The 24,814-nt window shown below is 37.8% G+C and overlaps 1 protein-coding gene across 1 annotated transcript in view; it reads right to left on the reverse strand.

The window, feature by feature from the left end:
• The window catches only part of LOC149831318 (uncharacterized), a 41,944-nt gene that overhangs the window by 14,547 nt on the left and 2,583 nt on the right, over positions 1–24,814 (reverse strand). The window contains exons 2-5 of the mRNA XM_090013815.1: positions 9,899–10,148; positions 6,169–6,292; positions 5,281–5,621; positions 3,411–5,133 (exon numbers count right to left, since the gene is read on the reverse strand). Coding sequence (XP_089869941.1) covers positions 3,411–5,133; positions 5,281–5,621; positions 6,169–6,292; positions 9,899–10,148 — 2,438 coding nt within the window. The remainder of the gene's footprint in view (positions 1–3,410; positions 5,134–5,280; positions 5,622–6,168; positions 6,293–9,898; positions 10,149–24,814) is intronic.

Here is a 24,814-nt window from a genome sequence, read left to right on the forward strand (position 1 = left end):
GTAAAAAGTGTATCGTAACCCGTATCGGATGGGCCCAAAATAAGATATGTATCATAAAAATAGTATGTTTTAAAAAAAATAAAAAAATGGAAAATGGAAAAGTGCTACTGGAGTGCTATGCGATCGTAGAATGCCATTGCGGTTGAAGGGAAAGTTTTATAGGACGACTATTAGACCCGCTTTACTATATGGTACGGAATGTTGGGCTGCCAAGAGACATCATATTCAAAAAATGAGTGTAGCTGAGATGCGGATGCTTAGATGGATGTGTGGAAATACAATAAAAGATAAGATTCGGAACGAAGAGATACGTAAGAAGGTAGGTGTTGCACCCATTGAAAATAAGATGCGAGAGAATCGTTTACGGTGGTTTGGACATATTCGGCGAAGGCCTAATGATGCTCCAGTTAGAAGGTTGGAGAAATGGGAAAATATATTAGTTAAAAGAGGTCGGGGTAGGCCTAGGAAGACATGGATGGAGGTGATAGGAAAGGATATGAATGCTTTGAACCTCACCGAGGACATGGCGTTGGATAGAAATGATTGGAGGAAAAGGATTCATGTGGAAGACCCAAAATGAATTTCTTTTTTGGTTCATATCGCTGACCCCAATTGTTTTGGGATGAAGGCGTAGTTGTTGTTGTTTGTTGTTTGTTGTAAAAAAAATAAAAAAACAAAAATTCAGGAAAAAACTAAAAATAATTCATAACACAAGAAACAATGATGAATAGCATAAGATAAAACTACAAATATCACATATCAAAACAATTACGTGCAATAAATGACATGCATAAGACAACAAAAATTCAATAATCAAAATAATATGCTATAAATGGCATGCATATCTAACAAGAAAAATGCAAACTATGAAATAATATGCATATTAAATAATGAATCTAAGCTAATGTCACAAGATTCATAATAATGTGTGTTTACATAAAAAAAATATCATAAAGTGTTTTTTCAATACTTAAAAATTTTACATAACCAAATTTATTCAAAATTCAAACAAAGATAACGTCAATCATGAGTACCATCGTCATCAATCTCTTCCTTTTTTGCAAAAAAAATCTCCCTAAATCCCTCTTAAGCACATTAGGGATGAAAATGAACTAACCCCAAGGGATCTTATATGTTTTTGAAAAAAAAAATGAAATAAGTGCACTTAAACTGGATTTACAGTGTATCTTAAGAGACGCCCTGTATTGGAGTGTATTGTAAGACACACACCTATATCGAGATACAGGTGTGTATCGTATCGGAAAACCACATATATATGATAAGTATGTGATACTTACAACACTGACTTAAATGCCTCCATGCCATAACAATACTAGTGTTAAGTTTGTTCTAGACAAACATTAATGAAAGTCATTTCCAAATTCCATGAGCATTCTGGAGATAATTGTCAAATTCTTCTTATAGAATAAGAATTTGCTCAGATTCATGCATTGATAATTAAGCTCCTTGGATTAGGAAAATACACCTGTGTATGTCTGTGGCAACAAAAGAATGCAATCCACACAACAATCGTGACTACATCTAATATAAGGACTTGTTACCAGTACTACTTTCTTATCATGGATGTCTGATGTTGCTGTGGCAGACAATAATATGGGTTGCATTTACATCACACAGCATACATTGAGCATCATTTTCTAATCCAAGGAGATTAAGTTAGCAGAGAAAATTATTCAACTGCATGAAAGAAAGTTTTGACAATTATTTCTGAAATGCTTACATATTTTTGGAAATGTTCTTCATCAATGCCTTTATCCTCAAATCATCCTATTATAAGCCTAATGCTAGTGCCTGTATGAGCACACACACAAGCCAAGGATATAACATATCACCAATTTCCTGCCACTTACGAATTCAGAGTGCCACAGCAGTTCAATGCATTAATTATCACCATTGAGAGCATTTTCAATTTTTTAGTGAATTTATTGAGAAACACAATAAAGGATGTTTTGCATTTTCAACACAACTAATAAATGTCCTCTTGGGCCTCAAAAGATAACTTAAATATCACCAGTGGTGACAATTAATACATAAATCCACCATTTAATTTTGAAATTCATATTCATTGAGGACAAAAGAATGTCATGAACTATGTCACATGGGTGTGGGTGTGGGTGCAACACGGGTGCAAAGCAACAACAACTACGCCTTCATCCCAAAACAATTGGGGTCGGCGATATGAACCAACAAAGAAAATCATTCTGTGTCTTCCACATGAATCCTTCTCCTCCAATCATTTCTATCCAATGCCATGTCCTCGGTGAGGTTCAAAGCATTCATATCCTTTCCTATCATCTCCATCCAAGTCTTCCTAGGCCTACCCCGACCTCTTTTAACTAATATATTTTCCCATTTCTCTTGTACATGGGGACACGGCTATATATATATATATATATATATATATATATATATATATATATATATATATATATATATATATATATATATATATATATATATATATAAGATTGTAAATTTTAAAGCAATAAGTTGACCGGTCAAAGTTGACAAAATATATATATAACAATAATAACAATAAATATATATATATAACAATCATAAATGAACAAAAATAGACTCGGTCAAAGTTGACCGAGTCCAAAATATGGACAGACTCGACCCTGGTGTGTTGACCGAGTCCGACACTTCGTTGACTGTGTCTGCCCCGTGTCCGAAGCCGCACCCGTGTCAGGGTGTGTCGACGCGGGTGCATCGACCTTTTAGCCGAGTCCGTGTGACTTAGGTCATGAACATATTCGAAAAAAACTGGAGATTCTTCGATGGATGATAATACATGAAAGAAGATTGCAAATTTTTACCATTGACACAACGACACATGTATTTCAACAAGCAATGAAAAGTATAATGACTAAATAAATAAAAACCGTCCTGCAGTCTTCTAAACAAGCAAGAAACTATGGTAAATATCAATAACTCCTATAGGGCAAATGGCTGTGCTGCAGCTAAAATGCTGTGTGCAAATAAATAATTGGACCACACACAATAACACATTAACCATTTGGGAATGAACAAGATTTTGCAATAAAAGTACTTAAATTCAAACAATTTGACTTGGATCTGGTACACAAAAGTAATCAAAAGTGTAAAATACTTGTGTAAGAAATTTCTCTCCAGATACCCATGAACCTAAGTGACCTTAGAACACAAACAAAAGCATTACAATTAGTATTCTTCTTTTTGCTGAAAATCCAATTAGAGCACTCCAACTCTATAGTCTTCTACTCAGCCGTGGTGTTTGACCCTACTTTTCTTTCAAAGTGAAGCAGAACGAACTCAAAGTTTAAACCAAATATACAATACAATAAACTTGACAAAAACTACATATTCCATCGCAGTAAAAGATTCTGATCATGGGAACAGACAGTCACCTGTATGAGACGTCTTCCCAGCTTGAGTGACTTCATCCTTGGAAACCTCATAGCCAGAAGAAATGATGGCATTGTAGGTAAGGGAATTGTGACCACTATTCTGGCGGGAAAGCATGTGACTAGCCTTCTCACCACTTTCCATCGACTCTGCTTTGGTTGAACAGTCAATTTTAGAGCCACTGTCAGCCCTGCCCACGGAATGAGACATCATATCATGATTATCACCATGTGCATCCTCTCTCTCTGTTTCAGAAACAAACTCATCCATCAATCCAGGATCAGGAATAGATTCTCCAGTCTGCCCCAAGTTTTCAGTGACTTCAGCTACTGGTTCTGCATCACCAACAATGCTTTCTGTTCTGTGCACAGAAAAATCAATCCCATGGATTTCAGCTTCATGACTTGCAACCATACCAACACTTCCTCCACTGATCCCAAAACTGAATCTGTCCCTACCGTGACCAGTGACATTTTCCGCATTCAATGTTTCCTCACCTTCATCTGTGCTGCTCACCCTTGCCTCTCTCACAACCCCCTCAAACTCTGGTTGGAGACAAGTGCTTTGTTGTGGCTGCAGGCTAATGTTCAGTTCTGAAACATCATTCATCTCAAGGTTTCTGTCCATATTTTGTGGGGTAAAATGAATATCATCAACATCGCCAGGATAGTTTTCAACGCTTTCCATAGAATCCTCGTCCGCATTGTGATAAACAGTATCCATAGCAATAACAGAAGAAGCACGAGCCGAATCCCTTGTAGAAGGTGGGGCAACCATCTGCTCACTTCCTTCTTGTCTGAAGTGATCAACTTTGTTTACTTCCACATCCAAATCAAAGCCCAAAAGATTGCTTGGACCAGCACCTGTATATAATGCTGGGTATGTATAAAAGGCATCTGAATCACGAATACGCTTGGAGGGACCATCAGAACACTGCCTACCATCATCCACTTCATCACCATCACGATCAATGACAGTTCCCTCTACACTGTCTGCATGATGCATCCTTCCATGAGGCCTGTCAACAGTACTTCCACCTTCGTCCAAGCTCCGTTTTCTAGTACGTGGACCTCTTGACTCATAAGAAGCAGCACGATCCCCGACCTCACTCCCAGCAGGTTGAAAAACCACAAGATCCTGTCCTTGCGCTATGTCATGAAGACATTTAGATGTGGAAGGCATTCCACACTGCACAGAAGATAGCCCCCCAGCTATAGTCAGATTTAAATCTAAACCAACACTTGTTGCTGATCTACCCGCATCTGTGGTGGCTACTTCATCACGACCCTCAGTCTGTTCTTTATCAATTCCATCAGCTGCAACCCACCCATTTATCCCACTAGCTGCACTGACTCCGCGCGTCAGTACCAACTTTTTGCTTGTTTCAGGGATGTTAATTATGTTGGGAGTAATACGAGTTGGACGAGGTATTGAGAGAAAATCCCAGAGTTTAACTGTGGCACCACACAGGCTACAATCCAACAGGGCTAGCCTAGAGTCACATCCAGACTCTGGAACTGATATCTTTTTCTTTCCAGTGTCTTTTTTGGCTGAAGCAGAAATGGCATTCTTGCTGGGTCCAGGATCCTGTGAATGGCGAAAATGATCTTGGCATGGGCCAACAGAACACGCATTTCTAGCTGACTGGGTAGAATTTTCTTCATAGTCTACTACGTTAGGAAGCCATCGGGGCTCCCATCCACACAAACTTATAAGCATCTGGGCCTATCAACAAAAAGAATGTGAATTTTTAATATTCATTGCATCTTTGTTCAGAAATAATAAGATGGAACATCCGGAATGCAGTAACTACCGCAAAACTTTGCAATCTTGGACAAGCAAATGCATCAAAAGTAGGTATAATTAACGTACATAAAAATACATTGTCTCATCTTGAGAGGTCTCTGCTCCAGGCATGCTATCTGTCCTGCCATTTACTTCCCCGGCTGCAGAGTTGTGAGAGTGAGAAAGAAGATGATCAATTTGTGGGCTCCTAGAAAGCCTCATGTGCTCTATTGCAGAAGATGCTATAACAGGAAGAGAGAGAAACTGAAGCAGTGCATCACACCGGTCCTTGTAGCCACCAATAAGTGCTGATGGAGGAGTTGGAGGAAATTGTGCTAAGCTCTCCGCACAGCTACTTCCTCTCCATGGACATGACCCTTTGTGGCTTGCATCAAGCTGCTTTGCAAAGGCTTCACCAGCACTATCAACTTCAACCAGGCACAAAAAATGAAAACAAATTTTAGCACGCAGAATGGCACTTTGAACTTCATTGCTCATCATTGCTTAAAAGTGAACACCACACAGATATAAATAACATTTCAATGTAAACATTTTCTCAAAAAGAGAGTAATGAGATTATCTTAACAACAATTACTTAAAAAAATGTGCAATACTTCAAAAATATTTTCCACAGAATAGATGGGGGTCATGCAAAGAGAGCATTCTATATCTCAGGTACTTCATTCATCCAGACTAGTAGCTCAGATTTTAAGTGACGTGTTGAGATTGACACACACTTCTTTATGCATGCACCACTCGTTAACATCCTATAAGAGAACTAACAGAACATAAGTGGCTCTGTGAGACCTTTTATATGCTGTAAAACTCTCAACAGACTATTTTCTGGAAAAAAAAACACAACAAATTAAAAGACAATAAACCTTAGAGCAGGTAAAGAGGAAGAACACCATGAGCATGATGATTTATGACAGCAAAAACTATTGTATGCACACACACAGAGTAACAGAAGTTCACCTTCTCTAGGTGTCCAATTTGCTGACAAAGTGAAAGTCAGGTGTACTCCACAGAACTCACATGCAATTTTATCAACATCAACACTCATCCAGCCTCTCCGTGCACAAGCGAGCGAACTAGCAACCTGCATGCACCTCCATTAAAACAAGATATAGTTGAAGAATAAACACAAATCAGGGGCAAAATACCACTGATCAATACTAGAAAACTATAGACTACGAACAAAACCAGTACATATCCAGAACCATATTTTGTGTTTCCATCTCAGCTCTAAATTCATGCCTGGCTCAATATTGTGCTATGCAGTGGGTATCACTAGAGAAAGAAATACTTCCATTTTAGAGCTCAAATTGAAAACAAAACTACAAAATTTTTATCTTCCAAAAAAGGAAGAAAAGAAGAAGAGTTTTCACTATTTGGAAATACCAAACAAAAGTCGAATGATTACCTTCAAAGTCTCAGAATTTGGAATGAACTCTGACAGCCATGATCAAAATATCTAACTTCAGAAGAAAATGGAATTCAGACGCCAAAGGCTGAGAAACAGTGTTGAAATCATTAATACAAGGTTTACTGTGTTATCCATTTGGAGAGCAACCCACGACACACAGACCCCAGCATTCCAGGTGTACGGGCTTCCTTTCAGCTCAAATGATCCCACCACAACATACTGGGGTCTTTAGACCATGGCAACCCACTATTTGCAACCTGTTGACTATGAATCAATATCAATTTCCACATTTATACCCAAACTTAAAGCTGGTGTATGGAATCCTTTTCTTTTGTCCAAGTATTTGATCTTTCAAGTATTATCTATTCATTCAGTAAAATTTAGGTTGATCAGTTCCCAATGACAGCATCATTTATTTTCTAATATAGGTCCAACACTATATCCCAGGAAATAAAGTTTTTCTCTATCAATTACACTCCCATGTATATGTAGCATGCCTTCTTCGACTTTAGTCCAATCTCTGACATTGTAAATAGGAAGACTTATCTATTTCAGAATATCCCAACAAACTCAAAAGCATCAGGGGTCAATTTTTTTCTTTTTCCTAAGATCAAAAGGTAAAAGTTAATACCTGACACTTTTGAATTTGTTCATATATCCTGTGCATTGTGATGGATCAGCTGCCTCCGCTGGTCATCTAGTTCAGTCATGATAAAATTCTGCATAGGCTTACCTTGTTATAACTTTCACAGCTTGTTGCATATTCCCTAAGTTTTGTGAAGATGTCCCATTTTGCTGTGGCATGAAATTATATCATGCCTTAGAATAGCAAATCTTTGTCTTCTATAATTTCTTAAAGGTTCATACTTCATACCTATGTCACAGGGATTCGGCTAGCAGGGTGCCGCACCCGCGTCGACGCGACGCGACGCGGGTTCGGGTGCGGGTGCGGGTGCGGGTGCGGGTGCGGCACCGGGTGCGGTCAACCCGATCCTGGGTACGTTGACCGCACCCAGGGTCATTTCGGTCCATTTTTTGGATTTTTTTTAAAAAAAAAATTTGCCCTACGAAATGGGCTGCGGAATTTAAAAAAAAATCTGCGGACAGCTGCTTGATGCTGCTCTTGTTTTATAAAGGGGCACTTGTGTCCACAACATCTCACGAGCCTTGTTGGCAACCGAGATTCCCATGCTATTCCTGCCTCCAAACAATTAATTTGCAGCGTTGGAAAACACACTGTTAACTTGGAAATGATGATCCATCTTCTTCAAAAATTAAAACCAAAATTCAAGAGCCTTTTGAAGTCTTTATCCTTCAAGGCTTCAACAATCCAGATTCTTCTTCGTCAAGGATTTTCTCTCTCCATAATAAATGATAATGATGGTGGTAGCCTTGGTGGCTATTAGTATTCACTTTTCTCCTGACGAGATGTTGTAGCCTTGTGTAGACCTCTCTTTTCCACATGTCAAATCCAATAAATTTCTTTCTGTGTGCAACTGTATATAAAATGAAATTTGAAGAACCCTAGGCAGTGGCCTGGCAGTGGAGCTGTAGGCCTCGTAAAGACTCTCCAACAAACCACATCAAACCTTTGCTAATATTTTTTTTCGTGAAGACCAGGGAATTTCAGACATGATTGAATCATGACAGTCAGCAGAACGCAGCAAGCTGGGTCGATAACTGGACCCCGACCCGCGCCGGGGGAACCTACGGTATATATATATATATATATATATATATATATATATATATATATATATATATATATATATACATTTTTGCCCCTGCCGCACCCCCGCACCCGGGTTTTTTGGAAGTGCCGAATCCCCGCACCCGCACCCGCACCCGCGCCCGCACCCATGTGACATAGCTTCATACTATAGCTATAAACTCATAGGGCCCAGCATGGTCAAATCATGGCCTTCATAGATGTTGGAACTTGGAACAATTTCAGTGAAATCACTACTACACCATCACTCAGTATATCTAGCTTTCTGGTTGAACTTTTCTCCTAACAGTCATATCATATTCACTATGTTCATTGTCAACTGTACAGCAGAATAGCGAGCTACATCCAATCAAACAGCTTGCCCACTAACTGGCAACCAACAGCCAGCTTTTGTCCATTAATTGGCCAACATAAACTTAAGTTGTTCCTGAGCTTATCAGAAAGATTTATAAAGTCAGCCAAACACTTGTGATTCTTACTGATGTACAGAGCACAGATAATATCCCTCGTCATTGACATGGGATGCTGTAGCTCCAGAAGAATTTTAAATTGCAGGCCTTACTCCAAGGTCGATACATAGATCTCCATGTCACATAGAAATTGCACATATATCTAGTATTTGTTTTTCTCTTAGAACTAAAAACCTGTTTAGAAAACACTAGCATGAAACAAAAGACAAATGACATAAGAAGATTTTTATGATATATTTCAGTGGCCTAGTCTTTTTTGAGAATGCAAAAGGAAGAAAGGGAGATCTGAGGATCTGGATGCAAAGGATGATTAGAAGACTTCATTTTTACATTTCAAACAGTAAGTCCCATAAAGAAAATCATGTACAATATATGAAAAGAACCAAAAGACCCTGTCAAGAAACCCAACATGGCTCAATAAACAAAGCAAACATGACCATCTTATTAGACCTTCAAAAGAAAAAAATAAGTACAGCCAAGCCCACATCTCAAGAACTGAGACAGAGGCGATGACGACTTGACATAGCTGTCAATAGATGATGAACAAAGCATGCAGAACTCAAACTATATCCATAGACAAGACACATTTCAGTGCAATTCCTCCAGAAGCCAAGCTAATGCTTCTCAATAAATAAATAATAAATAAGACCAACATGCAAAATCTAGATATTGTACCCAATGGATTGGCTAAAGAAAACAGATTATGTCAGTTCCGAATGCCTAGGAAATCCTAACCATTTGGCACATAAAGACATGCCAGCATGTATCACCAACCTAGCACAGACTGCATTCAAAGACCACTAAGCAGTTTGAGCATCGATAATAGTTGCATCTATGACTTCACAGGCTGCTCTTTAACGTCCTCTATATAGATTGAAGCATATATTAATCATGTCTAACGAACCATGACCCAGGTTTATGCCAAAAGATAACAAATTAACATACTTGAGCAAACATGAGGACCAAGTCTCATATAAACAGACATAAATGACGACTTTTGAATGGAAAATTTTCATTAGAGAACACAAATGGTTGCTCAATACCCTTGGTATTAAAATGTTTACAAGGTTAGTAGCAAACCTTTGGTTTTCCTGACCAATTAGATGGCTTGAATGACGCCAATCTCCTAAGCAAATCACTCCGCTCCCACGGTCTACATGAAGGATGGGATGCTCCAAGAGTAGAATTACAAGCACTGGTGCTGAAAGAAGCTCGTGGCCGCTGTGAGCCAGCCCCTGACAGGGATCCTGCCTTAGAACGGCGTCCATGACCAGACCAGTCAATACTGCCAAGATTTGCTGGTACAGAGGGTGATGACGCACCTACAGAACTGCATAAGCAAAAATGGAAATTTGCTTGCCTTTAATCAAGAGAAAAAAAAACACTGAAATACAAGGTTTGGGGAAAAATAAATGGGTAAATTTCAAAACAGCGCTTAAGTTTTAGGCAATAACAAAAAAAAACACCTATTTTATTCAACTGTTTAAAAGCACACCTAACAATTTTCATGGTTAATGAAAAAACTTCGGCGTTATTCCGTCCAACATACTGTTCAGTGTTAATCGATATTGCATTGACATTTTAATCCAAGCCTTCGCAATTCAAATACCCGTATTTCCTCCCAAACATGAAGCATACTCAAGCTAAATCCATGCTAAAAAGGACCATTTTACCTATATTGGAGCATGTTAATTCAGAAAGCTTAGTCTACTCTGTATTGCCCGTCAACTTACTTGGAGAAAGTTGTAAGAAACATATAGTAACCCGTATAGGCTGGACCCAAAATAAGATGTATTGTATCGTAAAAATGTGTATGTTTGAAATAAAAAATCTACAAATCAGAAAAAAACAGGAAAATTCTAAAAAAATCATAATACACGAAACAATTATTAATTGCACAAGTTTTTCAAAATTCAAACAAAAATGAACTAAATAATGTCAATCATGATTATCATCAACATCTTTTTAATGCAAGAAATCTCCCCCAAATCACTCTTAAGCTCTTTAATAATGAGTAAGAACTAGCCCCAAGAGGCCTTATATGTTTCAGAAAAAAAGAATTGAAATAAGTACAAGAAAGATACGCCCATATTGGGGTGTATTGCAAGATACATACAATACAGTATGATATATACGCATATCAAGACACGGATATGTACCATATCAAGACACCCAATAGATATGATACCCATCATAGCGTAGTGTACGATACTTACAACGCTGACCTGGAATCCTTGATGGGGGTAAGAGAGAGACTGAACAACTTGTCCAACAGTTAGACCAATGTTGCACATCGTTCGATACATATCGCTAATTTGGGGTGTTCCGATACGATACACACCCGTATCTCGATACGCCCCTGTATCTTACGATACAAAGCGTATCTTAAGATATGCTATAAATGCGGTTTAAATGCACTTATTTCATTTTTTTTCGAAAACATATAAAGCCCCTTGGGGCTAGTTCATATTGATCCCTAAAGAGCTTAAGAGTGATTTAGAGAGATTTTTTTCCAAAAAAAGATGATGTTGATGATATTCAATGATTGATGTTATCTAATTCATTTTTGTTTGAAAATTTAAAAAAAATAGTTATGTAAAGTTTTTAAGCATTAAAAAACACTTTTTTGTTTATGTAAATACATATTATTGTGAATCTTGTGACTTATTAGTTTAGATTAGCTATTTAATATAAATATTATTTCATAGTTTGCATTTTTCTTGTGAGATTACCATTTATAGCATATTATCTTGATTATTTAATGTTTGATGTCTTATGCATGCCATTCATAGCACATAATTGTTTTGATATGTAATATTATAATTTTATCTTATGCAATCCATCATTGTTTGATGATGTCTTATGTATAATGAAATGGTGGTCTTCCACAAAGCACACGAATCTCTCAAAAGAATGTCTATTAGAGACACTTCAAACAAAACCCATAAAGGGGTATAAATGGAAGAACACAAATAAAATAAATGAATCTTTATTTATCACAAAAATGCTTAAGAAGCATTGGTACATTTGTTGAAGGGGATCACCCCTATTTATATTGAATAGAAGAGAAGAGGGAGAGCTCATTTTGAGCTCTCCCATAGAGTCGTTGGACCCTAGTCAAACGGCTTTAATTATAGCCGTTGGACTAGGGTCCAACGACTATATCATAGTCAAGTTCCAACTAAGAAGTTGACTACTTTATGAATCTAGTTTAAAATGAACTACAACAACTACGCCTTCATCCCAAAACAATTGGGGTCAGCGATATGAACCAAAAAAGAAATTCATTTTGGGTCTTCCACATGAATCCTTTTCCTCCAATCATTTCTATCCAACGCCATGTCCTCGGTGAGGTTCAAAGCATTCATATCCTTTCCTATCATCTCAATCCAAGTCTTCCTAGGCCTACCCCGACCTCTTTTAACTAATATATTTTCCCATTTCTCCAACCTTCTAACTGGAGCATCATTAGGCCTTCGCCGAATATGTCCAAACCACCGTAAACGATTCTCTCGCATCTTATTTTCAATGGGTGCAACACCTACCTTCTTACGTATCTCTTCGTTCCGAATCTTATCTTTTATTGTATTTCCACACATCCATCTAAGCATCCGCATCTCAGCTACACTCATTTTTTGAATATGATGTCTCTTGGCAGCCCAACATTCCGTACCATATAGTAAAGCGGGTCTAATAGTCGTCCTATAAAACTTTCCCTTCAACCGCAATGGCATTCTACGATCGCACAACACTCCAGTTGCACTTTTCCATTTCATCCACCCAACCTTTATCCTATGATTTACATCTCCATCAATTTCTCCATACTTTTGAATGATGGATCCCAAATATTTGAAATAATCATTCACCGGTATATCTTGCTCACCAAGCTTCACTACACTCCCATCACTACTTCGTTGCTTACTAAACCGACATTCCATATATTCAGTCTTACTCTTACTCAACTTAAAACCTCTAGCTTCCAATGTCTGTCTCCATAATTCTAACTTAGCATTAACCCCAGCTCTAGACTCATCAATCAAAACAATATCATCAGCAAACAACATACACCACGGTACATTTTCTTGAATTGATCTCGTAAGCTCATCCATCACTATTGCAAATAGGAAAGGGCTTAAAGCAGATCCTTGATGTAACCCAACCGTTATCGGGAAATTGGTTGTCACCCCTCCACAAGTGCGGACATTGGTTACTACTCCTTCATACATATCTTTAATTATACTAATGTACTTGAGAGAAACACCTTTCTTCATCATTGTCCACCAGAGAACGTCCCTAGGTACTCTATCGTATGCCTTCTCTAAATCAATAAAAACCATATGCAAATCTTTGTTCCTCTCTCTATATCTTTCAATAAGTTGTCTAAGAAGATGTATAGCTTCCATAGTTGATCTTCCAGGCATAAAACCAAATTGATTCTCCGATATCATGACAACCTTCCTCAACCTAGACTCAATCACCCTCTCCCAAAGTTTCATAGTATGACTCATGAGTTTTATACCACGATAGTTTGTGCAATCTTGTATATCACCCTTATTCTTATATAAAGGCACCAAAGTACTCTTCCTCCACTCATTAGGCATCTTATTTGTTCGCCAAATCAAGTTAAAAAGATTTGTCAACCATTCTAAACCTTTCTCTCCCAAGCATTTCCAAGCCTCGATAGGTATACCATCTGGGCCAACTGCCCTTCTTGATTTCATTTTCTTCAAAGCCTCTGCAATTTCTTTCTTTTGAATCTTGCGCATGAAGTCACGATTTATCTCGTGAAAAGGAATGGAGAAGTCTCCAAGATCTTGAGCATGACTATCATTAAATAGCTTATCAAAACAATAGTTTAAAATGAACTAGATACTGAAAAAAATAAAAATAAAGAAAAATATATTATATTATTATTATTATTACTATTATTATATATGTTACACTTTACATTTTAACATTATGCACAGCTCAAAGAGACATAAATGCTTCCTATGTGATTTTATGGTTTGTATTTTGTAAAATTCATCATTGTTTCATGTATTATGATTGTTTACAATTTTTTTCAAGTTTTCTGGGTTTTTTATGATTTTTTTGGAATTTTTGGGAAAAATATTAAAACTATACGTTTGTTTACGATACGATGTGATACGTATCAAAGAGAGAGTCAAATGAATATAGATTTTTTATGACATCCGAGAAGGGGAAATTTTTAAGACAATTTGGCATTCTTAAACAACCACGACTTTTGAAAGAGAAAATGTAAGAAACAGAGGTCTAGTGTTTGCAGGGATTTGTGTGCAATGACTACCTTGAAGCTCTAGGCTGAAATAAGGTAATGACACAACAATTAGATTTTTCAAGGACCTTTGGCTACTAAACTGCCCACACAAGGGGCATACCCTAATTTAGTTGCCTACTTAACCTGAATTATATAGTTAAGAGATGAATCCCAAATAAGAATTAATGGTGGATTGCCTTTCAAAGAGGTCTAAATGGAGAAGAAACCTAAGGAAAGAAGATCGTGGAGCACTCAAATAAACAAAACAACCACTTAGGGGGGATGACAACGTAGAGATAAGGCATAAGAACGGGCAACCAGCAGTAACAATTTTCCATTCAGCTAGAATCAACCCTTTGGTTTGAAACCATAAGCCATCCTAAGAAGTACCACAGTACCAGTTTCACTTGGTTAGTACCATAGTCACCTGTATCGTTAAAGTAATTTTTCGGCGAGAGAGATTTTCAAAAGTTGATAAATCTCAGGAAATTTTTGGGAGTTTAAAAAATTGAAAAAAATATAAATAACAACAAAAAACCTAAGAAAATAATATTTTTTGTATTATTTTTCTTTCAAAAATATAAAGAAACATGTTTTAAAGGTTTTAAAATATAAAAGAATAAAAAAATAGGAAATGCAAACTTAAATTTTTTTTTAAAATATCGCAATATTTTCTATTTGCCGATATTTTGAAAATATCGTGATATATTCCCGATATTATTGGCAACCTTGAAATTGCCGATAATATCACGATATTTTCAAAATAAGTGACTACGGTTAGAAACAATCATAGCTTATCTCTCAAAATATCCAAGTTCCACACAAGAAGGAGATGCTTAGCAGGATATTTTGTTCTTGACTAATCTACCGATAAAGGGTATTTTGTTTGCTAATTGCTTAGTTGTTGGAGTTCTTTGAATAGCATGCTAGCAAGAGAAAGACTTCTTTCCAAGGGCCTCAACCTGTAGGAACATCAAGGAGGCTACAATGTCTTCACAGAATGCAAAGACAACACAGAAGTAAAGAGTTTTAGGCAGGAGTTTAGGATTATAAAGGAAAAGTAATTTGTAAAATACGAAAATGGACATGGTTAATAGAAAATTTCAAGGATCGTGCCATAGAGATTAGAGAATCATTGATAAAGACAAAGATTAAGATTATATTAGACAAGGGAGTCTTAAATTTTGCTAGCACCTTACTTGAAGCAAGTTTAAGTGAGTGGAACAGAAAGGACCTTCAGAAACCTAATGAATCAGTCAGCACAAATATATCTAGTGATCATAGTGACAAGTTTGTTTTGCGATATATATTCAAAAAGTTAAGAACAGTATTCTCTCGCAATATTTACAAAATCTTGCAGTTTTATCATTTGCGACAATATATCACAAAAATATACTGAGATTTTGTAAATACCGCGATATATCGCCGATCATTTTGTAAGACTTTTTTTGTTTTTCGTTTTAAACAAAAGCCCCCACGGCTGAGCCCTAAGTTGACAGATCATGCACAATTTTATGCATATTATACACATGTTTGCGTGCATGATTAATTTTGAAAAGAGATTAATAACCCTAGTTTATTAGCTTTTGGCAGGGTACTTTCTATTTTTCAAATAAGAGAAAAAATGATTAAACCGAGCCACTTGAGCATTTTTTAGAATTTTAATTTTTGCTAACCGTGTTTTTGTAAATAGTTTTTTTATAGGCCTTTTTGAAATATTGAGGTTTTGGGGGTGTTTTAGAACTTTTCTAAACACACACCCCAAAACCTAATCCATCACTATAAATAGTAATACTCAGAAGAGGGGCGGCATCTTTCCCTAGGGATTCACGCCCCTTGCTCTCTCTCTCTCTCTTCTCCAGCCGGTTTCCCTTTCTTCTTCTTTTTCCTTCTCTTCTTCTTCTCCTTCCTTAGTTTCCCTTCTCTAGCCGGCTACTTCGTTCTTTTGTCATCGGAGTGCAGGGTACATGTGTGATCTCATAGAAGGACCGCTTTTTTCTCAACCTCTCCGTCGGAGGCGAACCATTAGGTACGCTTCTTCTCCCTTTTCTCTTTGTGCAGTATTGCATGCATTAGTTTTTTTATGCATAATAGAAGTCCTTGATTAATTAATTTTTTTTAGCATAGGTAGCTTGCTTTCAGTTTGATTAAATTGAAATAGAAAAGAAAAAAATCGCGCAAGCTAATTGTTATGTTTTTTATTGGCCGATCTGATCACCTGATCAGATTGACCAGATCTGATCAAGGTTGTTTCTGGTAGCAGGCAGACTGATCTGCACATTTTCGATTAGAGCAATCCGGACCAAACCTGATCAAGTCTGCCAAACGTTAAGCCACTGATCTGGTTGGCCAACCTGTGTTAACAAGCACTAGACCCAACCTGATTTGATCTGCCTGATCAATCAGGTTGAGCCTACTCAGTTTGTCCCATTTGATCAGTGTTTCAGACTTGCTGACAACCGAGCCCAAGTCTATTGTCTATATTTTTTTCTGGCAGTAACCTGACTAGCTGAGTAGCCGGATCGGTTCAGTCTGCAGGTCAGCAGTATTTGTGAAATACGAAGATCAGCGTAGACTGCATCATAGCGTGCGTGGATCAAAATTTTTTTAGCAGATTCTTTTAGGTCACGCACACGCGTGCAAGTTCCATCGATTCAGCAAGATCATGCTAATAGTCGTGTTCAGCAAATCCAACAGATCAACGTGATCTGTCATTGCCGGTCTGAATCCAAGATACACACACATCACCTTTTGCTTCAGGTCTGCATATTTGAATTGCTTGTGTCAGTTAGAATATTTTAATTTGTTGTGTTAGGCATTTAGCTTTTTTTTACTAGTTAGATTTGTTTTAACCTTGCGCACGGTCAGTTAGATTAGATGTGTTTTATTTCTGTTCTTTGGTAATTAATTAATGAGTTTGCTTTGATTCTGTTATAGTTAAGTTGTTGTTAATTAGTTAGGCTGATGCAACGGTTTCCTTTAGTCAGTTTGGTAAGCCAATACTTCATAGTTAATTAGGTAAATTTATTTAAGCTAGTTAGATTAGGTCTGTCTTAATTCTTTTCGTTAGTAGTTAGATTGATTTCACATTTTTTTCCTAGCTAATTAGTTAATTCAATAGTCCATTGTTATCTAGTTAAATTTGTTCTATTTTGACTTTTTGTTAATTAATGTACGCCAGAATTTGTTTATTGCCTTATGGCATGGCAGCAGATTGATTTAATGCTTCATAGCTAGTTTGTTACATTGATAGTTGATAGATAGTTAGGTTGGTTTTGATTTGCTTTATAGTTAATTAGTTAGGATCTCTATTTGTTATATTTTAGTTAGTCAGTTGAATTATGTTAGATAGTAGTTTTGATTTAGTTTATTTTTTATTTTATTTTTACTAACCTTCATCCGTAGAAATTGTTCCCTGCGTTTTCTCTTTTCTTGTGTTTTATGTTTTTGTTCTTCGTGTTTTGCAGGTGGGTTCACGAGTGCGAAAGGAGTGCCATCGCTAGGGTCGTGCCCAGTGTTGTTAAAAGCGTTGAGGCGTAGCGAGGCGCTCCACCAAAATCCGAGGCGAGGCGTAAGCCTCGAGGCGCAAAGCGTAAGCCTCAAAAAAAAAATTAACTTAAAAAAAACTATAAAAATGATCTAAAATTATAAATAAATAAGAAATGCTTTATTGATGAAGCGCCAACCAACACGAAATAAAAAATCTCAAATAAATACGAAAAAAATATGAGATTAACATGTAAAAGTAGCATTAATGCAACAACTTGATCTATATAAGTATCTAATTGCATAAATATGAGCATTCATTCAATAAAAACTAACATTAACAACAAAATGCATATTAGCACTAACAACATCATGGCATCGGCCTGCTCGTGGTTTCATCATTCTGAGGGCCTTCATGGCATCAGCCTGCTCGTGGCCAGGCTATAACAACACACTTTCAATCCCTTTTTTCCTCCATTTAGTGAAGCAAGCATAGTGTTTTGCATGGCACCCATAACCACATTTAGGTTCCAGTCATCCATATCGCCATTCCTGTCATTAGGACCTCACTGATGCAAGTTGTTTTCATCAAATTGGACCCTGTGTATGTGATCTACATCATCCATTTAGTGAAGATCGGCATTTGAATAGACAGAATCTGACTTATGTGCAAGACTTTTTGCTTATTCAAAAATCAATAACCATTAATAAAAACATGGTTTTTTTGTTAAAGAACACTGCCAAAATAAATTGAAAATCATGTTTTTTTTGTTAAAGAACACTATCAAAAGATTGATTTCTATTAAATCAACCGTGTTGAACCCATCGATAGGGCCAGATTGATCAAAATAACTTAGTACCAATGAGATCCCAGAGGGAGTTATGACTACAGAGGATGATATAGGGATGAGTGGAGCCGGGTTCCCCATAAACGTAGGTTACACGGTTTCACAAAGAACAAATGACAAAAGAAGAAGCTGGGGAAAACACACAGATCTTACCTGTCACCGGAATGCGCAGAGGTCGCCGGAATGGACGGTGGTGAGTCGTTGGCCGATGGCGAGTGGTGGCCGGCGGCGAGTGGTGGCCGGCGGGTCGCCGATGGCTTCTCAGCAAAGGAAAGAAGAAGGTGGGAGAGTGGTGGCCGGAGGCGAGTGGTGGCCGTCGGGTCGCCGATGGCTTCTCAGCAGAGGAAAGAAGAAGGTGGAAGAGTGGTGGTCGGCGGCGAGTGGTGGCCGGCGGCGAGCAGTGGCGGGGGACGAGAGGGGACGGAGTGGAGAGAGAAGGGGCGAGGGCTTTCCCTCGCCCCGAAGCGTCTGTCTTTTTTAAAGACAGGTTCTCGATCTTTCGAGAATACGGGCCCGGATCCGGGTCGATCTCGGGTCCGGGCCATCCGATTTCTTAATGCGCGCCTCAGTTTGAGGCGCGCCTCTCCTCAAGGCGTACGCCTCAAGGCGCATGAGGCGTACGCCTTGAGGCTGTTGCGCTTTTTAAGTGCGCCTCAAGGCGAAAAGGGCCTCACCTCGAGGCGAGGCGCGCTTTTTGCGCCTTGAGGCGCGTTTTTAACAACACTGGTTGTGCCTATGCGAAGTAAAAGAAAGTGAGTCTGTGAAAGTGAACATAGCCCCGTAGTCTTTGCTTTTCTTAATTTTTAATTTTTTTTTAGGGCCATTGGCCATTTTAATTCATTGGATTGTAATAATTTAATTTATGCTAGAACACCATTGTAATAAGGTAGAACATTTGATTTATTTCTTTTCTCAATGCAATAAAATTTGTCTTTATGTGAGGTACAAAAGTTTTTAAGCACATTCCCTGTGTTCGACCCGAACTTCGCCACTAGTGTGAGCCAAAATTTAAAATTTGATTCACGGTTTAGACAAGCAAATTTTACTAAAAATCATCTTTTAAAATACTTTCTCGAAAAGTTGCATCATTGACCCTAACCACTTTCCCTCATATTCTCACGGGCTCACAAGCTCTCTTATTCATGAGAGTGAGTCTCTCTCATTTAGACACAAAAGAAGAAGGAAGATGATCCAACCTAAGGCCCTCATGTTGGTTGGAGCTATGCATCTTCATGGTCAGATTGAGCACATGAAAATGGATGGTGAGGGAGATTTTTGGGGTGATGGAGATTTGCTTCTTATGTTGTGTTCAAAAAAACCCAATTTTTTTATTGTGTTTTGGCGTTGTATGCTGACATTATTTTGGGATTTATATGGTTTGCAATTGAATAAATAAATTTGTGGATTTGGTAGAGAGACATAGAATGAAGTTTGATACATAGGAAGTAGACTTGATTGATTGAGTGATTGGTATTTCTCTAAAACTTAGATAGGTTATGGGACTTCTAGATTGGTCTACTTGTTTCATAGTTTGTTGATCATGGAAACAAAATATGCTACTTCTGGTGTTCTTTTGTTGACACAATTTTGGTATATATGGTTTGAAATTGAGTAAGTAAATACGTGGAATTCACATAGAGACTTATATTATTTTTTTCACTCGTGTGGTAAGGACATTTGAATTGGGTTTTCCTTCTTAATGAAGTTGCCATGGGCTTACTTTTTCAATAAGCCAATGTGGCGCGACGGTCCTTCCTTACCGTTGCAAGCCTTCTCATCGCTCTGTCATGGGCATAGAAAGATTCACAAACCTACGATGCGCTAAACTACCCAATCTGAACAGCCTAACGGCCAAAAACCGTGCACCAACACTTTTCCATGTGCTGAATCATTTTCATTGGCCTTGTGCACCACCTCGTGCGAGCTGCCTAGCGGAAGCTGATCAAGTGCATTTTCAAATGCATACCCTATGTAGTCCATGCCGCTTAGTGCATAGATGTCTCATACCAGCTATCACTTTTGAAAGAGGCACGAACTTGCCTTAGCCTTGCGTGCCATGAAGCATATTACAATTCTATGTGCACGCTAAAGCAAAACCTTGCCACTGAAGGAACAAGGCCTTACAGCCCCGAGTCCGAAGACCAGTTGATGATTGAACGCCATAGCGAAGAGCACCATCCAGACTCATTCGCTGACACCTAGGCATTTACTCGCCTAGCCCCGAGTCACCATACTCGGTTGAAACCACCTAAGATGATCCCTGAGGGAATTAGCCCTAACTCACATGCACCCACGTGCATCCAACCGCTATGCATGAGAAATTGCAAGCCGAGAGGTCATTAACCAAATCTTCAAAGGCAACATCCTCAGATCTGTTGGCACTGCTTAACCAAACAACGCTCCATGTCTGTGTCGTCGTACAGCGATGCACTAACGACGATATCGTTGCCTATCGCGTGCCATGCTACCACTGCATGTCACCGATCAAGCCAATGCACACTGCGCGTTCTTACACTTGATGAATTTTCCACTCAGTAGAGCTTCATACTGCAACTGCCTCATTCCGAAAGATCGGTCTGGGACATTCTCCGCCACCCAAAATCATTGTCCTCCTCGATAATGTCGGTGAAGGTAAAAACACAATCTTCACTGATATGCCAGTTTTTCTTTGTACTTATCTTTGGTTTACTTCCTTTCTTCAGCCTATTCAACTTGTTATGGTTTATATCCACCATTGTCGTAACCATTAACATGCCAAGTCTCATACCTTAACGCATCTCCAATCATTTAGACAATGATCTTCTGCTTTATCAACATCGAACATTCTCTGCTCGTGAGACTCCAATGTAGTCTCAAACACAAATGAGTCATCCTCGCCACACGACAAACCTGTTGTCTTCAAGCTCATGGTCAGGGTGCCTTCCAACCCCATCAAGGGCAATTTCAAGCGCTTCGTGGTCCTCGCAAAGAAAGACGACCACCAATGCGTGCCGCGGAAATATCAACTCCCTTAAGCACCACTTGTGGTTTTCCAATTGTCCAAACTAGTCCTCAAGTGGGGGGGGGCATCTTGCGTATCACCCCAAAGTGGTCCTTCAAAGTGTCTTCTTGGACACTCGTCCTCACATGAGCACATTTGACCCAATGTTGCAACTCTCCTCCAGAAGCCAGCACACTGTATCTCTCTCTCTGAGCCAGCAAAACGTTTCCGCAGGAAACGACGAGCCACGAACAATAAAGTTTTCTGAACACACAATCCATAGAGGATCTGCCAATTTGAGGGACCAAATTGTGAGCATTTTGCTCAACATGGGCACTCCGCTAACCCACAATCTTGGGAGAGAATCTAGAAGTTTAGTTGAGTTTCTCGTACCCAAATGTGCAAATTCATCCAGCCGAATCCAACGTGCATTCTCTGCATGCACAAGACAAACGGCATGCTCTACGCACAACTGGTATAAATCTTTGACTTATCTATGTTCCCTTAGCCAACTGAACAGCAACCTTACACTTCTGCTTATCATGGTCAAGATGTCTCGTACCATCCTGCCAACATCTTGCTTCTATGCTCGGTCAACAATATTTCAGCTGCAAAATTTGCGTAACCAAGATAAACCATCATTGTCCTCTTCAGTGTCGCACTCCATGAACAACAAGGCCGCCGTGAATCTTTCTGCTCTTATGTCAATTTATCACGGGCCTATTTCTTCAATAGGCCAGTGTGGCGCAACGGTCCTTCCTTACTGCCGCAAGCCTTTCTGGTCGCTGCGGAAGCTTTGAGTATAGAGAGTGCAAGAGAGCGAAAGAGAAGAGAGGGAGAGAAATTGCAATCACTTAAAGGTAATCACAACGAGGGTGAACAAAGAAAGCTCAACGCATTTGCATTCATTCACTATTTTGCCTGCAGGCTCATTACAGATCAAATCTACGAGCTAACCCTTCAGGGTATTGATCAACCTGAACCAAAGTGTAAAGGTGGCCCGGAGAAAGTTACAAGTGACTCAACACTTAAATCATAATTCAACCAAAGCAAAACAGACTCTAGACACAATTGTACAAAGTAGGTCACAAGGGAACATAAACATTGATAGTTGATTATGGTTTCTAAACTTGGTATTTCTATAATTTTGTGGTCAATGGAGCACGCTTTAGTTATGAATTTAGGATTTGGTTTTATTTTTCCTTTGAATTAGTTTTTCATAATACCTATCATAGATGTTTTTAATTCATTTTTTCTTATATTCTTCCTTCATACATGCGATGGATATTTGAATCTCTCTCTCTCTCTCTCTCTCTCTCTCTCTCTCTCTCTCTCTCTCTCTATATATATATATATATATATATATATATATATATATATATATATATATTCTTTCTTCATACCTGTTTTGTCGATGTGTCGTTGTGGGAATAGTAACAAATGTTTAATCATTATTTTTTTGTCTATGATTTATTAGTATTGACTATTTTCTCTATTTCTTTTTTATATTTATTCATATCATCTATTTTATATCAACCATTTTATGTAGGGAAAAGGATTGGGAGACCTAAACATGTATTATGGATCCATGCTACACGTTGCCACTATTATAACACAATTTTATGGTGTAATAACACGATTTAAGTATCATCTTACGAGCATACCAAATAAAGATGTTGCATGTGAGCTTGTAAAGTCAGATGTGAAACACCTAGCATTAGCTTCAATTCATAAAGAAATCAAATCTCATGTTATTTGTCTCTTAGTGTAAGTGGCTCAGGTTTTACATATATAGGCACTTCTGCTACTCCATTTCTAGGTATGGTACATATGTCATGTTCCAGTTCATTTGATTAAGAACATACCTAAATGCTTTGATAAAAGACAAAAAACATGGAGATATGTGTGTTGTGAAATGTAGTAATGAACAATGTATTTTACGTTAGATAGAGATGTTGCATTTAAGGAGATATTTAATGTCAATGCAAATTGTGGACTTGGTTATACCTCTCATAATAGTGAAACAATTAGAAGAAAATGGTTTCAAAACCCAAGAGATCAATTTATAAAATTTGTTGATAAGGTGAAAAAATCTTGGTCTATATCAGGACTGACAAGAAAAATTGCCCACACATAAATATTTTGGCCTCATGCCATAAATGCACAATCTTTTTGGAATCTAAATGTGTCAAAAGCAAGGTTGACAAACTAGGAAGCGAAAGCAGGAAACGATACGGGAAGTGAAAGCGAGAAGCAAGGCATTTTGAAATTTATAGGAAGCAAGAAGCGAACTATCAATTTGAAAGTGAAATATAAATAAAAACGAAGCAATATGGTAACTTAATAGGAATCGAACATGAAGCAAATAAAACCTAAAATAAAATTGATTATTTTTGTATTTTATGATTTTTCAGTAAAAAAGTTAAATTTTTGTTAAAATCTAACAATGATGGTTACCAATTCAGAGAAAGTACATGATAAGTGAGTGAAAGCATGAGTGAAAATACATGGAAAACATGAAAAGAAACGTGAAAAAAGCATATAGGAAACATATACCATGTGTGTGGGAAGCACAGAAGAGTGGAGGAATCGAGATTCCCATGAAGTTTCGAAAGCGAGAAGTATCGCGCTTCTGAAGCGAGTTTACGGGAAGTGTGCTTCCCACCTACCTAAGAAGCTTCTAGTAACTCAGGTTAAAAGGCCAAAAATTGTTGAATATATTAAGGAGTATATATCATCTACTATTAAAGAAATTGGATCAGACAAAATGGTTCAGTTTGTGACAGATAATGAGTCAAATTGAGTGAAAGCAAGGGTTGTGATTGAGGTAAGATACTCTCATATTTTTAGATCATCTTGTGTTGTACGTTGTGTTGATCTAACGCTTGAAGATTGTGATAGATTGCCTACTTTCTTGAACATTATTGGATGCAAAAAGGATTGCAAATTTTATGTACAGATCATAATCAATTTTGCAGCTTATGAGAAATTATACAAAGGAAAGAGAGAGATATCGGCATGGGGATACTTGTTTTGCTACTATTTTTTATGCTTACAATATATATTGAAAATGAAAGATAAGTTAAGGTTTTTTATTGCTTCTTCAGAATGGAGAATTTTAGAAAATGTTAAGGATAAGGAAAATAGGTGATTGATATCATACAAGGAGAACAGTTTTGGGAAAATGGAAGAAAAATATTAGCAACAGTAGAACCACTTGTAAAACATTTGAAAATGGTAGATGGGGATGGTTCAAACATAGGTTACTTGTATGAAGGCATAAATCATGCTAAAGCAATCAAAAGTTTTTATAAAGGTCGAGTAGATAAAAATCTACCTTATGAGACATCATTGAATGTAGATGGGAAATCAACTTGAAAAGTGACTTACATGTTGTTGTTAGA

The sequence above is a fragment of the Nuphar pumila genome, chromosome 7 (genome assembly GCF_984573655.1).
Source record: "Nuphar pumila chromosome 7, dmNupPumi1.hap1.1, whole genome shotgun sequence".
NCBI lineage: Eukaryota > Viridiplantae > Streptophyta > Magnoliopsida > Nymphaeales > Nymphaeaceae > Nuphar > Nuphar pumila.